The 16,260-nt window shown below is 33.0% G+C and overlaps 1 protein-coding gene across 1 annotated transcript in view; it reads left to right on the top strand.

The window, feature by feature from the left end:
* Positions 1–16,260, top strand: part of LOC132754458 (uncharacterized) — a 30,215-nt gene extending 13,955 nt beyond the window's left edge. The window contains exons 10-21 of the mRNA XM_060745086.1: positions 2,173–2,249; positions 3,462–3,526; positions 4,228–4,379; positions 5,201–5,232; positions 5,719–5,818; positions 7,311–7,444; positions 9,228–9,405; positions 9,840–9,973; positions 10,373–10,467; positions 13,935–14,013; positions 15,013–15,121; positions 15,848–16,260. Of these exons, the coding sequence (XP_060601069.1) occupies positions 2,173–2,249; positions 3,462–3,526; positions 4,228–4,379; positions 5,201–5,232; positions 5,719–5,818; positions 7,311–7,444; positions 9,228–9,405; positions 9,840–9,973; positions 10,373–10,467; positions 13,935–14,013; positions 15,013–15,121; positions 15,848–15,927 (1,235 nt within the window). The 3' untranslated portion in view covers positions 15,928–16,260. The remainder of the gene's footprint in view (positions 1–2,172; positions 2,250–3,461; positions 3,527–4,227; positions 4,380–5,200; positions 5,233–5,718; positions 5,819–7,310; positions 7,445–9,227; positions 9,406–9,839; positions 9,974–10,372; positions 10,468–13,934; positions 14,014–15,012; positions 15,122–15,847) is intronic.

Genomic DNA, 16,260 nt, shown 5'->3' with positions numbered 1-16,260 from the left:
TCCGTCCGTCTGTCCGCCCGTCACAAAACTTGTCCGGACTACTCCTCATAAACTACTGGTGCAATTTCATCCAAACTTTACAGGAATGATCAGCACCAAGTCTAGTTGTGCATATTGTCAGCATTTTCCGGTTCAATGATTTTTGTAAGATTTATGGCCCTTTAATAATTTTTATTTTTAAAGTTTGTCCGGACTACTTCTCTTATACCACTAATGCAATTTCAATGAAACTTTACAGGATTGATCTGTAGCTCAAGTCCTTGCGCATATTGCACGGGTTTTCCGGTTGAATGATTTTTGGCCGAGTTATGGCCCTTTGATAAAAAGGTGTTTTTTAGCTCGACTTTTCTATGAAAAGGGGAGCTATCCTACTCGCCCCGGCGTCGGCGTCGGCGTCGGCGTTGGCGTTAGCGTTAGCGTTGGCGTCACACCTTGGTTAAGTTTTTCGTACCACCCCACTTTATTTCAGAAGTATTACAAGTATGGCTTTGAAACTTACCATACTTGTTCACCATCATAACCTCCATCTACAGACAAGAGTACATAACTCTGTCAAGGTTTTTGACAGAATTATGGCCCTTTTTTGACTTAGAAAGTGTATTGAGCTTGGTTAAGTTTTTTGTACCACCTCACTTTATTTCAAAACCATTGGAGGTATTGCTTTGAAACTGACCATACTTGTTTACCATCACGACCTTCATCAACAGACAAGAGGACATAACTCTGTCAAGGTTTTTGACAGAATTATGCCCCTTTTTGACTTAGAAAATACATTGAATATGGGTAAAATCCACTTATTGCCTTAACCCTTTGAGATATTGCCTTTGAAACTTTTAATGCTATTTCACATCATTACCCCCATCTGTACGCAAGAGAAGGTAACTCTGTCAAGGATTTGTTTTTAAAAATTAAGGCCTTTTATCGACTTAGAATCTTGGTTAAGTTTTTTGTACCACCTCACTTTATTTCAAAACCATTGGAGGTATTGCTTTTGAAACTGACCATACTTGTTTACCATCACGACCTTCATCAACAGACAAGAGACATAACTCTGTCAAGGTTTTTGACAGAATTATGCCCCTTTTTGACTTAGAAAATACATTGAATATGGGTAAAATCCACTTATTGCCTTAACCCTTTGAGATATTGCTTTGAAACTTTTAATGCTATTTCACATCATTACCCCCATCTGTACGCAAGAGAAGGTAACTCTGTCAAGGATTTGTTTTAAAAATTAAGGCCTTTTATCGACTTAGAATCTTGGTTAAGTTTTTAGTACCAGTCCACTTTTTGACTGAACTGTTTGAGATATTAATTTGAAAGTTGGAATACTTGTTTACAATCATGATTCCCAAACATGTCCAGGAGAAGGTAATTCTGTCAAAGATTTTATTTGAATTATGGCCCTTAACTGTCAATGTTTTGTATTATAGGCAAGCACTAAAAAAGTCGAGCGCGCTGTCTTACGGACAGCTCTTGTTTCTGTGTGTTGCCAGATACACAAAAGCTTGTCCAGACTACTCCTCATAAACTACTGGTGCAATTTTATCCAAACTTTACAGGAATGATCAGTACCAAGTCTAGTTGTGCACTGTCTGTCTGTCTGTCTGTCCAGCTGTCACAAAACTTGTCCCAACTACTCATAAACTACTGGGGCAATTTCATCCTAACTTTACAGGAATTTATGTCGCCACTACTCCGATCACTTCTCCGTCTGTCACAAAACTTGTCCCAACATGAAATTGGCCATCATGAGGCAACACATGTGATCACTGATCGCTCTTGTATTGAATCTTGTAATGGCATTGGAAAGTGACAAAAGCCCTCCCGTCCAAAACTGACAGGGCGGACAAAAGCCCTCCCATGAAAATAACACAGCAGACAAAAGCTCTCCCGTTACAAAAATATATATGTATGTAAAATACCTGTTTTTTTCCCGAGATGATTATTGAACTTTGATTTATTTATCTCTTTTTATAAATTTATGATTATAAGTAAATAAAGTATTTTTTTCGGCCATTTTTTCTCAAAAATCAAATTATTAACTGGACTATGATAAACCTATCATAGGATTTTAACATTATAAACATGATATTATTGAACTTGAACATAAAAATCATACTGTTGGACTTTAATATAAAACTTTAGTATTGAACTTTAACATATATTCAGATTTGCTTGTGTTTGTACTTTTATCACTGGTGTTAGGGTATTCTGACCCAGACAATAAGATAACAGATGGTGTAACTGTAAGTATTGACTGTTATGTTAGTAGCTTAATGCTCTAAATTAGACATAGCCCTGTCTGTTATGTGTGGCATGTTTATATTATTAAAAATGGTTAACACAAGAGGTTGCACATTCAGCTTACAACTTTTTAAAATAATTTATTAAGTTTTGAAAAAGCTTTTGAATGTAACTACAGTCAACTATTGTTATCTCGACATCGCTTTTCTCAATATTTCGTTATTTCGATGAAATTTTGAAAGTCCCGACTTTCTTCCTTCTTTATCTATATTGGAAATATCTGTTTATCTCGATATTTTTATTTCGATATTTTCCGTATCTCGAGGTAACATTTCAGCCCGACAGTAATTTTCACACTATTATCCTTTCTTTATCTCGACTAATAATTTTTCGTCTCTCGTGTGAAAAGGTGTGAAAAACACAAACCAGATGAGAATCGCTTAATAGCACGTGTCATTATGATGACTATGTTTGTAACAAGTCGAGCTTTGTTTATAAAAGTTTACCTAATTAACGTATTGATTGACTTTTGTCCAAAATGAGTGAATCGTCCACTAATTATAAAATATTCGAACGCTGTATTAAATTCATTGTGACTTTAGATGTAAATGAAAAAGTGTTCAGTATAGAAACATTATCGTTGCAATATTGTTTTATGCCATCGAAAAAAATATCAAACAGCCGTAGAACTATCTCGAGAATGGTCTGATAACAAACCCGGGAGCGACCACGCTGAAAATGTTTTCAGTATAGTGGTGTATTACTGAGTTAACCTCACTATGTGTTTTTATCACAGACTCCCGTATTTCCGCTGGTAAACATCTGCTAATTTAACTTTGTTAAATATTGACTTTGGGATATTAGGCTAAAGAAAACAAGACATAGAGATATCATACTTTAATTTTTTTTGACTTAAGGTATGCACATGCCTTTGTAAAACTCAGCTACTGCCTTGTTCAAACCTTATACGTTTATCTCGACATTTCGTTATCTCGATATTTTTTGGACGGTCCCGATGACTTCAAGATAACGAGAGTCGACTGTAGATGTTAAGTGAAAATTCTCACGTTAAATATTTATAAGTATAATTTGTCTCTTTGTCAATTTACTGCATGCCGTTATTATGAAAAAAAATGTTCAGAGCAAAAATTCCACATATTATTGTTGAAAGTGGTAAATATGACAGTAGAAACATTTTATTTCTTGTTTTTCAGAAATGTATTTTAGCTGTTTTAGCCATTGTTCCATTAACATACTATATTGGAATGGCCATTATTAGGTTAGTATTAACAGAGACTTATAATACAGAGGGAAAAAAAGCTTTAAAAATAGAACATTTTCCCATCCAGACCCACAATTTTATTTGTATATTTTGAAAGTTTTACAGGACCTTAGATTAAGCAGCGTAGAACACTATGTTTGTTGTAGAATGCAGGTTTATAAACAAAATACATATTTGGGTCACTATCTTTATTCTTATACACTTATATACAAAGAACCAACCTTGTAAATTAAAATCTTTGAGAATTATCTAGGAATGTCATGGCCATAGCATTTATTAAGTTTTAATGTATGTGTGAACAGAATAATCCATATGGAATTAATCCTTTGTCTGTAACCCTATGGTAAGATAACAGCCCATTTAATCCTTTATTTGCTAAATTTTTGTAATGAATTTGCCCTGTTTAGTATCTGGAACAGACTATTCAATGTTAAAAGGATTTTCAATATAAAAATTGCCAAAAATGAAATATACAAAAAATAGGGTTCCAACAGAATAGAAACTGAAAATGTGAACAGGCTCAATACTGGTGGCAAAGGCTAATTAGTTTCTGTTTCAGCAAGTTAAGGATTAAATTGCTGTAAGTTTAATGTATTCTTCCCCAATGATGTTTTTGCTGCAGATAATTTAACTGATAAATTCTTGATACATATAACCTTAGATAATACATGTATAATTTTATTTTTCTAAATTTTCAGCATATCAGCACAGAGTAGTTTTGCTATTGGGGCAGTTATGAATGCTACGTTTGGTTCAGTAGTGGAGTTGATATTATATATTGTATCCCTGTTAAAAGGTGTAGATACCCAGTCTACATGTTACGCTGAGCTTGTACGGGCAGCCCTAGCTGGTAGGTTTATATTAGGAAAAGTCTACATTTATTTTAAGATAAAAAATATCTGTTTGAGCTTGAACGTGACGTAACTATATTGTATAATTTTTTTATAATGTAATTATATTAGCTTGATTTTTATGAAAACGGAAATAGCTTAAACCTGTAATAACACAAAGAAGGGCAACTGTATGAGTTTACCTACTAAACTAAAAGCACTGGACTGGGGCCTTATATCACTCACTTTAATGAGAGGAAACTATTCAGCTGGCTTACAGAAGGTCAGTAGTTCTACTTAGGTGCCCCCTTATGTCTTCCTGCACCAGTAAAACTTGGAAAGTCACCATGTGACCTTAATGCTTGAGGGCTTGAGGTAACTTACTGCAAAATTATTATTCGTGGGGAACTAGTACTCGTGGTTTTCATGGATAGGTCAATCAAAACAAAATATCATTTCAAGGTTATTTTGCATCACATTATATACATTTTACCTTTTGAAAAAAAAAACTGTCTACAAATTTAAGAATCCAGGAAAATGTTCTTTGTGACAAAACCACAAACTTTCTTTTTTGACATAATCTTAAAATTTCATGCCCACAAATTAAATTAATTCATAGTAGAATCCAACAAAAACATAGGAAGCATTGGTTTCATATGACAATTTTAAGTTTTTCTATTTTTGGCATAAAACTTATATATTAACCTTTGAAAAGGAATGTGTTGATATAATTATTTATGATTTTATGAATACAGAGTGTACTTTAGTTTATGACATATGAATAATATTGAGGGGATAAAAGAAGAAATTTTGATTGGAATTTTTTTTCTTCTTCTTTCAGGAACATTAATTGGATGTGTATTATTTATTCCCGTAAGTTATATGAATTTTATTATCTAATTTACATTGCATTTCCAAAGACCTGATTGGTTGAACAATTTAATACCAATGAAATTAAGTAAATATGATTAATAAATTTGCCATATTTCTTCACTAATAGTACAAGGGAAATAGTATTTTCGTAAATTACGCAAATGTAAGTATACATGTGGTTATGCTCATTGCTTTATTTGATTGCTACAGTATATATTTTATTAAAGCATCTTTTATAATACTGCGAATTTGTTACGTCGCTTTTCATTGGATAATCATGACGTTTATGGAGTTTTATACACACGATTACTGTCAATTTATGAAGAAGTCACACTTTTTTTTCTCTAAAAATGAAGTTTGCTGTATATTAAATTTGTACTTATTATTTCTGAAAGGTTATATGGCCCTATGTAAACGATTGCTTGCAATAGTACCCAAGCCGAGTCCATAATCTTTATAACTAATATAATAATTGTATTTTGACAGGGTATATGTATGATAGTAGGTGGTATCAAGTACAGGTCACAGAAATTCAACCCCAAATCAGCCTCAATTACCGCACTGTTATTGTTTGTATCTATTGGAGGTAAATAATCTTGATTTATATTGTCTTTAATTTTTCCCCATACAAATTTTTATCAATGTAATTGTCATGCCCGTTCAGCAGGGAGAGCATTAGATTTGTAATCCAAGGGTTGCTGGCTTGATCCCCTGGTGAGGCCAAATTTTTCCGTGAAAATGGATCTTGAATATTCAGACTAATGCTAATTTGTCTCTCACACCTTATTTAAAAATCGTAAAGGATAAGTAGTGGGTCGCTTGCAGAGAAATTGTAATTACAGGTTAGTTATCCAGGAAAATCAGTTAGGTACACTGACCATCAAAAATGTATCAAAATAGACATAAAAAGAAATTATTTTGAGTTTTTACTAAGTTAATTAGAGCAGGTAACAGTATAGAGTCCAGCTAGACTGCATTGATGTGCAAAATGGCCTGGCTGTATACATGTACTAAGATCTTACACCAATCATTGCCAAGATTCGTAATGTTTTGTAAAAGTCTTTGTTGTGAAAGTAGGTCTTCATCTTTAGTTAACATTTTTAACAGTTTTAATTAATTCCTTTACTTTCTTTTTATGCCCCCACAATGTGGGAGCATATAGCGTTGCACTTGTCCGTCCGTCCGTCCCTAAATCTTGTGAACGCGTCCGTCCGTCAGTCCGTCCGTACGTCCCGAAATCTTGTGAACGCAACTCCTCTTAAACCGGATGGCAGATTTTGCTTAAACTTACAGGGATGAACAACCTTAATGTGTAGATGGTAGTAAAGGAAGGAATTTTTGCTGCGACCAAATTTAACAGAATTATGGCCCTTTGTTGATTTTTTCACTATATACTATGTAGACATATTGTGAACGCAACTCCTCTTAAACTGGATGGCAGATTTTGCTTAAACTTACAGGGATGAACAACCTTAAGGTGTAGATGGTAGTAAAGGAAGGAATTTTTGCTGCGAGCAAATTTTACAGAATTATGGCCCTTTGTTGATTTTTCACTATATACTATGTAGAAATTTTGTGAACGCAACTCCTCTTAAACCGGATGGCAGATTTTGCTTAAAGTTCCAGGGATTACAACCTTAATGTGTAGATGGTAGTAAAGGAAGGAATTTTTGCTGCGACCAAATTTAACAGAATTATGGCCCTTTGTTGATTTTTAGTTTTCAACTTGTGGCACAACTTGTGGCACATGTAGTCCAAAAAATATTTGACCTAGAGTCATAAGATTGACAGAACAGTGGCGTGTGGGGGCATCCGTGTCCTATGGACACATTTCTAGTTTGGTTACAAAATTTATATTTAGTGTATAGTTATTTGGTTGTTAGGTGTCCTTTACTTAATTCTCAAAATGGGACTTTTGGTAAAAAATGCTTGCTTTCTTTACACATCAATTAGGTAATATTTCATATCAGTGTCAAAATATCAAAAATAACAATAACTTTCTAAATTAAGTTAATATATAACAGCAATTTGTAGCATTTTGTTTGCATTTGATAAATTGTAATGCACATTTCTTGCAGGTGTTTTTGCTCCAACATTGTTTTCAAAGATATTTGGGGATTTACAGTGTCAGAGATGTGAGATCAACAGTACAGTGGTGGCAGTACAGAACCATACATCAGGCTTGCAGTGTACTGGATGTACACAGTCTGTGGTAAATTATATCTTCTTTAATGGCTGAAAAAAACTAAAAAATTAGAAATCAAGTTTTAGGCATTTTTCATTGCTTTTGAAATTTGAATTTTTATGCCCCCACAATGTGGGAGCATATAGCGTTGCACTTGTCCGTCCGTCCGTCCGTACGTCCCGAAATCTTGTGAACGCAACTCCTCTTAAACCGGATGGCAGATTTTGCTTAAACTTACAGGGATGAACAACCTTAATGTGTAGATGGTAGTAAAGGAAGGAATTTTCGCTGCGACCAAATTTAACAGAATTATGGCCCTTTGTTGATTTTTCACGAGATACTATGTAGAAATTTTGTGAACGCAACTCCTCTTAAACCGGATGGCAGATTTTGCTTAAACTTACAGGGATGAACAACCTTCAGGTGTAGAAGGTAGTAAAGGAAGGAATTTTTGCTGCGATCAATTTTAACAGAATTATGGCCCTTTGTTGATTTTTTCACTATATACTATGTAGAAATTTTGTGAACGCAACTCCTCTTAAACTGGATGGCAGATTTTGCTTAAACTAACAGGGATGAACAACCTTCAGGTGTAGATGGTAGTAAAGGAAGGAATTTTCCCTTCGACCAAATTTTACCGAATTATGGCCCTTTGTTGATTTTTTTCACTATATACTATGTAGAAATTTTGTGAATGCAGCTCCTCTTAAAACGTATGGCAGATTTTGCTTAAACTTCCAGGGATGAACAACCTTAATGTGTAGATGGTAGTAAAGAAAGGAATTTTTGCTGCAACCAAATTTAACAGAATTATGGCCCTTTTTTGATTTTTTCATTATATACTATGTAGAAATTTTGTGAACGCAACTACACTTAAACCCGATGGCAGATTTTGCTTTAACTTCCAGGGATTAACAACCTTAATGTGTAGATGGTTGGAAAGGAAGGAATTTTTGCTGCGACCAAATTTAACAGAATTATGGCCCTTTGTTGATTTTTAGTTTTCAACTTGTGGCACATGTAGTCCAAAAAATATTTGACCTAGAGTCATAAGATTGACAGAACAGTTGCGTGTGGGGGCATCCGTGTCCTATGGACACATTTCTAGTTTTTCATGGAATGTATAATTTCTATGTTATCGAATAGGGTGTGACATAACAGTAATATAAATGTAATATGAAGTACACTTTGACACATCGAAAAATTCGACACATAAAATTTCGACTCATACATAGGTTTTTATAAGGAAGATATAGGGGAAAAATCTGGACTTTCATTCAACTTCAACATTAATTATTAATGATCGCATGAAAATTAACTGTTTGAATAGCTAGTGGATACATGTATAAAGACATGTATATACCATCAGTATAGTGTGTGCATGGTGCTCCTGCACAGCCATGTAGTCGTGACCAGACAGTATATATACTGCTGGTTTGCTTCTCACTGCATATTTTTGTGATTTTCAATATTGAAACCCCTTTATATTATAATGGACAGTTTCAAATTCAAAGCAGAGCAAGTCCATTAAGAGATTTAGAACATTACTGTTAAGTTTGGTGTGTTTGTTTGGGTCTGTTTACCCGCGCCACCAGCAAAATTACCATATAGGAGAGCAAAAAGTTAGTATCATTGTAATTGTACTTCTATGATATATATACATTTAGTATTCATGAAGTATTACCATGGAAAGACGATTACTTGAACAAATTTCCGAGAGAATGCCAAAAATGTATTAAATTCAATGTAATAGTCAAACACACAAACAAACTTTACCTTGAAACAATTTTTATTTTGTATTTGTTAACAGATTGGGTTGGATGGTGACAAATCACTATATGACAAGCATATTCAACCACTGGTTTATGCTATAGCCATACTTCTACCTATATCATACATCATTGGTGTAGTGTTTACATTGAGAACTCATACATCGTATGTTTATGACGAATTTTATGATGAGGTAGCCAAAGATGGCGGCCATGGGCGTGAGTATTATTATTAATAATCATGTCTTACACATTTATATTACTTATTTTGCTGTGATATGTATTATGTATGATTTGAAAGCAGAATATGAAACTTAGATTGCAAACCTGATCCATAATTCAACCGTTGGTTTTAAAATTTAGATGTACAAAAACATAATTAAAGGGTACCTTTTTAACACAAAGGTTTGCATTTGTGATTGCATGACATTCATCCTCAGGTGGTTTCTGTTGTCCTCCATTATCCACAAGTTTAACTGCTTTCTTAAGCTGTTACTTCACTGATTTGACCCTCTTTTAACTGATTTTTTTAATCAGAATATATTATAAATGTTAAGATATGTAAGAAATTTTGTTTTATGTTATCAGACAAAGGGGTTGCCAAGTGGTCAAGGATAAACTAGTGTTATATTATCCTGTTTGTATGTTATTAGATGAAGGTGCTGCCCAGTGGTCAAGGATAAAGAGTTGTTTTATATTGTTGTGTTGTGCCACATTGATAGCTCTCTGTGCTGATCTTATAGCAGAAAATATACAAGATCTTCTTGAAACTTCCGGTGTGTCAGAGGTATATTTCTTTATTAATATTTGCTTTGTTTTTATCATAATATAAATGTAAAGATAGATAGATTTATTTCAGTATAGAATTCATATACATGGACATTTAAAACATTATGTACTGTACAAATATTTAACATACATGGGAATAAATAAGCCATGACATCACACCAGCACCAGGGATAGCATGAAAAAAAAGATACTCTTATTTCCATTGTGGTTATTTTTGTTGTATCAGAATCCTGAGCTTGTAAATTTTTTAGCTTCCATTCAGACTTTTAAACACAAACTATTGCAAAGAGATGTGGTTAGTTATTGTTGCTTTTTATCATTATAAAATAACTATATAGAAATATTTTTTTCAGATATTTACTGTCAAATATTAATGTTTTTAATTATATTCTTTCAGTATTTTATTGGTGTGACAATGATTGCAATGATTCCTGAATTACCAGAAATTATCAACGGAATACAGTTTTCATTACAAAATAATGTAAATTTAGGGTAAGGTGACATTACAAAATAATGTAAATTTAGGGTAAGGTGACAGTTTTCATTACAAAATAATGTAAATTTAGGGTAAGGTGACAGTTTTCATTACAAAATAATGTAAATTTAGGGTGAGTTGACAGTTTTCGTTACAAAATAATGTTAATTTAGGGTGAGTTGACAGTTTTCCTTACAAAATAATTTAAATTTAGGGTAAGGTGACAGTTTTCATTACAAAATAATGTAAATTTAGGGTGAGTTGACAGTTTTCGTTACAAAATAATGTAAATTTAGGGTGAGTTGACAACTTGACAGTTTTCATTTCAAAATAATGTAAATATTGGGTAAGTTGACAGTTTCTGTTAACAAAATTAATTTGTAAAGTAAGGGTGATTTGACAGTTTTTGTTAACAAAATTAAATGAAAATTTAGGGTAAGTTGACAATTTTCGTTACTAAATAATGTAAATTTAGGGTGAGTTTACAGTTTTCCTTACAAAATAAATATGTTAATTTAGAGTAAGTTAACAGCTTTCATTTCAAAATAGCTATCCAGCTAGCTTACAGGCAGTGGTTCTACTCAGGTGCCCATTTGTGCCTGAAATAATGCACACGGGGGCACCTGAGGTTTTCCTCAATCATTAAAGATCGAAAATCTCCATATGAACTTTACTGTGTTGGTGCGATATTAAACCCAACTAAAAAAATAATTAGTACATGTATATCATAAAATATAAGCAATGTTGAAATGCACAGTTTTCACCCCTTTTGTGGCTGAGGGGTTGCCTTTAAGGGTTGAGGCATCAGAATTGCAGCTACTGTTTATCCCTGCCTCATCGTAAGAGGCGTCTAAATTGGTTCGACTTACTGGAGCCTTTGCATCTCTTAGCTCAAGCAGGTGAGGTGGTTTTGACCCTCTAGTGTTGCTTGAAGTTTGTAACACCCCATGTTAGCCATTTTGTCTTTCCTGTTTTGGCGCCATATGACCTAAATTGTGTTGGTGCACCAAAAAACCAAACAAAAAAAACAAGCAGTTTCACTTACTGATAGGAAGGAACTATATCACTTTTTTTCTGATCAAATGAATTCAGGATGAGTGAATATGTTCTAATTTACAATATTAAAATAATAAAGTCACAGCAATAACACGTATAATATCATTTTTTATTTTTCCAACGTTTCGGCAAATGTATGCCTTTTTCAAGGTAAATAAATAATAATAATATCAACGGACGTGACGTCGTAATTTTACAATTAACGTCACGCCCACTTTAGCGGAAAAACGAACAAATACGAACAATTCCAATTCATGATAAAAGAGATAAGTGCACCAAACAAAGCATCAAAATATAAAAATATAAAAACGACACAATAGATATCAGATTAATAAATACGAATATTTCCTATAGGGTTTAATTATAAAAAATGATAATAGGAAAAAACGAATATCTATGTGGCGTAATTCTAGCATTTGTAGCGTGGATTGATATTTTATGAATTATTTAATTGAGTATAACAACTTTGTGTTCATTCCTTCTGGAAAATGAGTTTTTAGCTTATGAATCCAAAATGTTTCTTTGCACAAACGATCTAAAGTATTGTAAACAACATCTATGGGCATAAATGAAAAGTCGGTAAAATTATGATCGTCCTTATTAAAATGATTTGCAACATTAGTGGAGAATGCAGGATCTACAAAATTGCATATATCAAATTTATGGCTATTCATTCGTTTAGACACAGGTTGTTTGGTTTGACCAACATACTGCATGCTACATTTATTACATGTTATCAAATATATACAATTCTTGGTTTGACAGTTAGTATGTTGACGTAAGTCAAATATCTCTCCTGTATTTGAACTGTAAAATGACGTACCACTATTAATACGAACACAATGAGAACAGCGTTTTCTACAACAACCTCCAGAATGTGATGTAAAGTCACTATCAGTATCAAATCTAGATCTAAATAAAAAGTCTTGTAAGTTTCTTGGACGTTTATAGGCAATTATGGGTGTGTAGTTATTGTGAATATTTTTAACACCTTCGTTTTTTGACAGATTTAGTAGGTCCCAATATTTATGAATAGTATTTCCAATATTAGGTAAGGACGGATTATATGTCACAATAAATGGAAGAACGTTTTTCTTTTCTTTATCTTGTGGCCGTAAGGCATCCTCTTGTGACATCTGTGACACGTGAAGAAACGCTGAATCTATAACCGTCTCAGGGAAATTTCTACTTATGAAGAATTCTCGTAGTTTGCTCAGTGAAGTAGAGAACACGTCGTCGTCGGATATAATTCTCCTGTAACGCTTAGCCTGACTGTGGGGTATTCCGTTTTTTTTATATGCCCGAAAGAATTTCGGGCATATTATGTTATACCCCCTGGCGTCCGTCCGTCCGTCCGTCTGTCTATCCGTCCGTCTGTCCGTCCGTCCGTTAGCAATTTGGTTTCCGGAGCATAACTTAAGTTCCATTTGGCCCACAACATTCAAACTTCATAGGATGATTGCCCATATTGGGTAGAAGACCCCTATTGATTTTGGGGTCACAAGGTCAAAGGTCAAGGTCACTATCACCTTAAAACTGAAAACAGTTTCCGGAGCATAACTTAAGTTTCATTTGGCCCACAACATTAAAACTTCATAGGATGATTGTCCATATTGGGTAGAAGACCCCTATTGATTTTGGGGTCACAAGGTCAAAGGTCAAGGTCACTATCACCTTAAAACTGAAAACAGTTTCCGGAGCATAATTTAAGTTCCATTTGGCCCACAGTGTTCAAACTTCATAGGATGATTGTCCATATTGGGTAGAAGACCCCTATTGATTTTGGGGTCACAAGGTCAAAGGTCAAGGTCACTATAACCTCCAAACTGAAAACAGTTTCCGGAGCATAATTTAAGTACCATGTGACCCACAGTGTTCAAACTTCACAGGATGAATGTCCATATTGGGTAGGAGACCCCTATTGACTTTTGGGTCACAAGGTCAAAGGTCAAGGTCATTATTACTTTAAAACTGAAAACAGTTTCTGGAGCATAATTTAATATCTATTTGGCCCACAAGATTCAAACTTCATAGGATGATTGTCCATATTGGGTAGAATTCCCCTATTGATTTTGGGGTCACAAGGTCAAAGGTCAAGGTCATTATTACTTTAAAACTGAAAACAGTTTCCGGAGCATAACTTAATTTCTATTTGGCCCACAATATTCAAACTTTATAGGAGGATTGCTATTGGAAGGAGGTAATACTTTATTTAATTTATGTAATGTCTTACAAATGCTTCATCCTTAATATATAAAAAAACACTTTCGGGCATATAATGCTCCGCCTAGCGGTGCTCTTGTTTTTTTTTTTTTTTTTTTTTTTTTTTTCTAATTTACAATATGAAAGTATAACATTTATGTAATGTTATTATCATCTTTAGTAGTTTTTAAAAAAGAAATGTTAATAATATAAATGGATTTTTCAGAATTGAAATAGGAACAAATACAGCAATTCAGGTGTGCTTGATTCAAGTTCCAGCTTTGATTCTCATCAACCTAATATATGTAAGTTTTCTGATTTTTCTTTAAGTGTATAAAACTATATTGGGATGTATCTAATCAGCAATGCCAAAGGGAGTTAAATTGAAAGAATAATGTTTGTCAGTTTCAGATGAAATTGATTATGTTTATGCAAAATTATCTCCAAATCTACTAATTTAGCAGTAAAGTAATTTGTTAGACAAGTACTTTGTTAGACAATATGTATTTCTGCTCCCTTATGTAATTTATGTTCTTTTAACTTAGACATGTTTTTTTCAAATTACTCAAAATACAACGATTAGAAGGTGAGGACAAGGTAATTAATTGTGCTGTGTGTACTATGTCAGTCCTTTTATTACTTAGATCCATGCTGACTTGAAATAGTTTCTTAGTCAAAGTGTTTAAAAAAAGATTATCTTTAATAAGAATAATGGTTGCTAAAGTAAAATACCTTTAATGTAAATAATGCTTGCTATGGTAAATACCTTTAATATGAATAATGGTTGCTATGGTAAATACCTTTAATATGGATAATGGTTGCTATGGTAAATACCTTTAATATGAATAATGGTTGCTATGGTAAATGCCTTTAATATGAATAATGGTTGCTATGGTAAATACTTTTAATATGAATAATGGTTGCTATGAAAAATACATTTAATATGAATAATGGTCGCTATGGTATATACGTTTAATATAAATAATGGTTGCTATGGTAAATACATTTAATATGAATTATGGTCGCTATGGTATATACGTTTAATATAAATAATGGTTGCTATGGTATATATGTTTAATATAAATAATGGTTGCTATGGTAAATATGTTTAATATGTATAATGGTTGCTATGGTATATATGTTTAATATGAATAATGATGGCTATGGTTCATACCTTAAATATAAATAATGGTTGCTATGGTAAATATGTTTAATATGTATAATGGTTGCTATGGTAAGGTTACAATGATATAAATTTACAATAAATATTGATTTAATGTAAATGTATATGTTGTATATTTCAGCCAATGAATTTCGTCCTCGTATTTAATGATGTTCATCTATGGGCTGTGATTTTCTCTGTGATTGTTATCAACTATATCTTCCAAGATGGGAAAAGTGATTACTTCCAAGGTATGATCTTTAAACTATAACTCAGGTTGATATTTAATACCAAATCCTCATTTTAGCAAGCTTACTGAAGGGATATGGGTCTGCTTAGTAGCCCATTTAGTAAATTATGCAGAAAGGGGCATCCAAGGACTTCCTCTTGCTTTTGAAGTTTGACAAAATGCCATGCTAGCATGTGACAAAATGTCATGTTACATGATTTAAAACCCAACGAAATAAGAAGAAACTTAATCTGAGGTATAACTGAAGTACTTCAATAGATAAGACTTAAAAAAAGGAAAGGTTTCAGAAATAAACAACAATACTTGTCAAGTATTAATGCTTTTTATTTTATTGTCTTTTGGCAAAAAACACAACACAAAAATTTGTTGATGAAAAAAATTGGCAAAAATGAATAATCACGTGATTCAAATACAATACTGAAATTAATTTTCTTGTATCTGGTTTGAGATTAACATTTTATTAGATCTAGGTAGACATTAAAGCCCTTACTAACTGAACAAAGGTGGCAATTGAATTAACCCATGTGACCAGTACAGACCAAGATCAGACATTTGTTCCCCAGATTAACTATTCATTCAGTCCATATTTTGAAAATTTCTCTTATGATGAGAGGTTTTCATTCAAAATAAAAAACAAGCAAATCACTTTAATATATATTATGTGTGTTTGCGTTAGAAACATTTAAATGAGCAGACACTATAGTTATTTTTGTCTTATATATTTCAGGTTCAGCATTGGTGTCAATATATGTGATCCTGTTATGTATGTATTTCTTTGTGCCAACTCCAGAAAGTGCCAAATGTTGACAGGTTTGAGTGGAAAACTTCTTAAAAAAATTCTGCATCTGGGCAACAATCAACTATAGAATTCTACAGGAAAAAAAACCCATGCAGTTTGTACAATTCCGGCCTTCTTTATCAGCCAATGATTTAAAAGGAGTCCACCGTTGTTCTTCATTAATCAAAGAAGAAAAAAAACGATGCTGCCTCTGATAAACAACATATAGTTTATATGTGTGTTGTTTTTTGTCAGCCAAACATCAAAATGATTCAAGTACAGATCAGTTACTTGAAACTTTTCGTATTACAATCTACAAATAAGAAACTCTAAATGGCTTGAATTACATTATTTAAAAAACA

This window comes from Ruditapes philippinarum, unplaced genomic scaffold, assembly GCF_026571515.1.
Source record: "Ruditapes philippinarum isolate M1 unplaced genomic scaffold, ASM2657151v2 ctg2381_1_1_1_1, whole genome shotgun sequence".
In the NCBI taxonomy this organism is placed as follows: domain Eukaryota; kingdom Metazoa; phylum Mollusca; class Bivalvia; order Venerida; family Veneridae; genus Ruditapes; species Ruditapes philippinarum.
The sequence above is the reverse complement of the archived record's forward strand: the minus strand, read 5'-3'. Positions and strand labels throughout refer to the sequence as shown.